The sequence below is a fragment of the Acyrthosiphon pisum genome, chromosome A1, assembly GCF_005508785.2.
Source record: "Acyrthosiphon pisum isolate AL4f chromosome A1, pea_aphid_22Mar2018_4r6ur, whole genome shotgun sequence".
Classification (NCBI taxonomy): Eukaryota; Metazoa; Arthropoda; class Insecta; order Hemiptera; family Aphididae; genus Acyrthosiphon; species Acyrthosiphon pisum.
In genome coordinates this window covers 119803359-119806236 of record NC_042494.1, presented here as the reverse complement: position 1 = coordinate 119806236, position 2878 = coordinate 119803359, and the positions used below count along the sequence as shown (strand labels likewise).

The 2878-nt window shown below is 27.8% G+C and overlaps 1 protein-coding gene across 1 annotated transcript in view; it reads left to right on the top strand.

Annotated features, from left to right (window-relative positions):
- LOC100573884 overlaps positions 1–2649 on the top strand; it is a 20837-nt gene extending 18188 nt beyond the window's left edge. Inside the window, exon 3 of the mRNA XM_029488160.1 lies at positions 2079–2649. Coding sequence (XP_029344020.1) covers positions 2079–2320 — 242 coding nt within the window. The 3' untranslated portion in view covers positions 2321–2649. The remainder of the gene's footprint in view (positions 1–2078) is intronic.
- The last annotated feature ends 229 nt before the right edge of the window (positions 2650–2878 follow it).

The window sequence follows — 2878 nt, the reverse complement described above, 5'->3', positions numbered from 1 at the left end:
ATATTCTGCTTTGGAATATAAAATTAAAACTCGATGTTGTCATTCAAAAAATTAACTTAAAAATTTAACTTACAAAAATTTAACTTAAAAAATTATAAGGATAAAAAATATTTAAAAATATTAGGGAAAAAGAGGAATTTATACACAAAATCGATTTAGGACAAAATCGATTATGGTTTTTGGTGTAACTCTAAAACAAATTACAGTAGACATATGAAATTTCGACTGAATGTTTATATTGGCATTTTCTTTACACCATAGCATTTAAAAAATATTTTGACTTATTTTGATCTGTTTACGGACATCTTCAATTTCCAATTTTTTTTTAGGTTTTTATTCAATAAAAAAAAAAAATTTGTTGAGTAAAAAAACTTGAAAATTTAATAGAAGGCTCATAATATAATGTTTCAAAGACAGATGAAAAATATTAAAAATCCATAGTCACAATTTTTTTTTATATAAGCATTTAAAGTTCAAATATTGACAAAATACGTATAATTATTTTGAGTTAGAAATTCATAAAAAAATTTCTATTTAAATCTAAGATTTGAAAATGTAATATAAGATTCCTCATACGTTTTTCTACCTTTATCAATAAAAACAAAATGTCTACAAACAAATCAAATTAAAATTTTATGAGCGTTTGAAGGTCATATTTTACAACATTGGATATTCACTCGATTTCTCATGTAGTGATTTTCTTATTTAGTGGAAATTCAAATTTAACACCATCCAATACAGTGACCCATTTATACCACTCTATACCTACTGTACAGAAGAGCGACACCCACTTGCCCACCTTTTTTTTAATTATGTATGCTTAATAATTTTTTATTGTGTCTTTTTGATTGTCAAAGATATTATTAAAAAGGACTTATTGAAAACTCTTTTGGTAATTTTATGTTTAACCTAACTCTTAACCGTATAGAACAATATCACGGTTTAATACAACCATATACTTGATTTTGTGTGAGGATTTATTTAAATTATCGTTGCCTTATATCAAGCTGGGAAAAATCGGGGGAGTTGTTTGGAGTCTGAATCTTTCTTAGCTAAGGTATAGCCTCCCCTGCCGAAAAGACCTACGCACGCTTATGCTTGGCTTTTATATATATTAAATTAATAACAGTAAACTGTTTTTTTGAACAGGTACCTGTTTACAGTATACCTAATTTTTATTTCAGGGTTGAGACAAGTCGTGGGTCGAAAAAAAGACTCGAAACTAGACCAAGATAGTATATGCAATTATTTATTATTATTGAATAATTTTAAAATAATAAATTAATAACTCATCATTTCAATATTAATTACAAGCCATAGAATACAATAATAATACCGTAAAACGTAAAACTTTTTTGGGCAGATTGGAATTATTTTAGAAATCCAAGTTCCTGTAAGCTCTCCCTCTATCCTCTTCACTTAATATGCTCAAATATAGGCAGTCCTGTAAAGAATACTTTTAAAAAGTACTTGAGTAAATACTCAAATACATTTTTTTTTTAAGTATTTAAGATACTACTCAAATACTTTAATTGTATAGTATTTCAAATACTACTCAAATACTTTGAAAAATTATTTGGAATACTTTTCAAATACTTTTGGTTTTTAATGTGGGTTTCTAACCATCGTAATATAAACACATAGGTAGTAGGTTGTCTAATAGTTAGCTTATAGTTTAAAGGGAATATTGTTATTCAATGACTATTTTTAGAAATCTGGTTTTCACAAACTTTCGCGCTTCAGCTAACACAGAAATACAGAATACTAAATAAAACTATTATTCTATTATTGTAGTTGACAAAAATAAAATGTAAATAAAATTAATAATAAAAATAAAATGATCGAAATAAAAAACCAAAGTATTCAATACTAAAAAGCATTTAATACAAAAAAAAGTATTTAAAATACTATTCAAAATATTTCATGCTGAAAGTATTTAAAAAGTTATTCAATATTTAAAAAAGTATTTGAATACTTTTACTCAAATACTTTTACTTAAATACTTTACAGGACTGAATATAGGTAAAAATAAGAAACCTATGTATATTATGATATAATATTCCTTTATCGTTTCCTAGTGGTGGAGCTGGCTGGTGGTAAGACCTACGGGATCCTGGTAACGGCCACCGCGGCGGATGGCCGACAGACTTCCGTTGGCAGTCGTTCGTTCCATTCTCCGGCATCAGCGTTGACAGCAACTACCACGTCCTCGTCGCAATCGACGGCCTTCACCAAATACTATTATATGGCACTGTTTGGTCTGCTAATCGTTGGCTTCATCGTGTTGTGCTGCAATTGCCGTGGTGGCAAGGCCAGATGAAATTGTACGAACGACAAACATATAGGTACCGATCCACCGACAAACGATAACCGCGGTATCACATGCGCCAAACTTTAAGAATATTTATTATTTAGGTACCTATACTATTATATCGGTAGCTGGAAAAAATATACTTGGTAGAAATAATACTCCCCTCAAAAAAAAAAAAAATATCTGTGGAAAAAATACCAGTTTATTTTTAATTTGCATACACAAATATTTTTAACATTTGTAATTTGTGAATATCCCTTTAATAGCGTATTTAAAATAGTGCGACAATACTATCGCAAGAAATATAATTTTAATGTTATTATAATTTATAATATTTTAATAATGGATTTTTATTTGTACATTTTTAGTAATTTCCTGTGATAATATGTTTTATTTTATGTTATATTATTGAGAAAAATAATATTATTGCTAATATAAAACATATACCCATATACATTGTTTAGATTCTGAGCGAAGCGAAAGAATTTATTGGTTTTACAATGATATGTGTTTTTTTTTCTGTCTGTCAACAGAATTTCGGATTACTAACCGAGTAATGAGCATGCT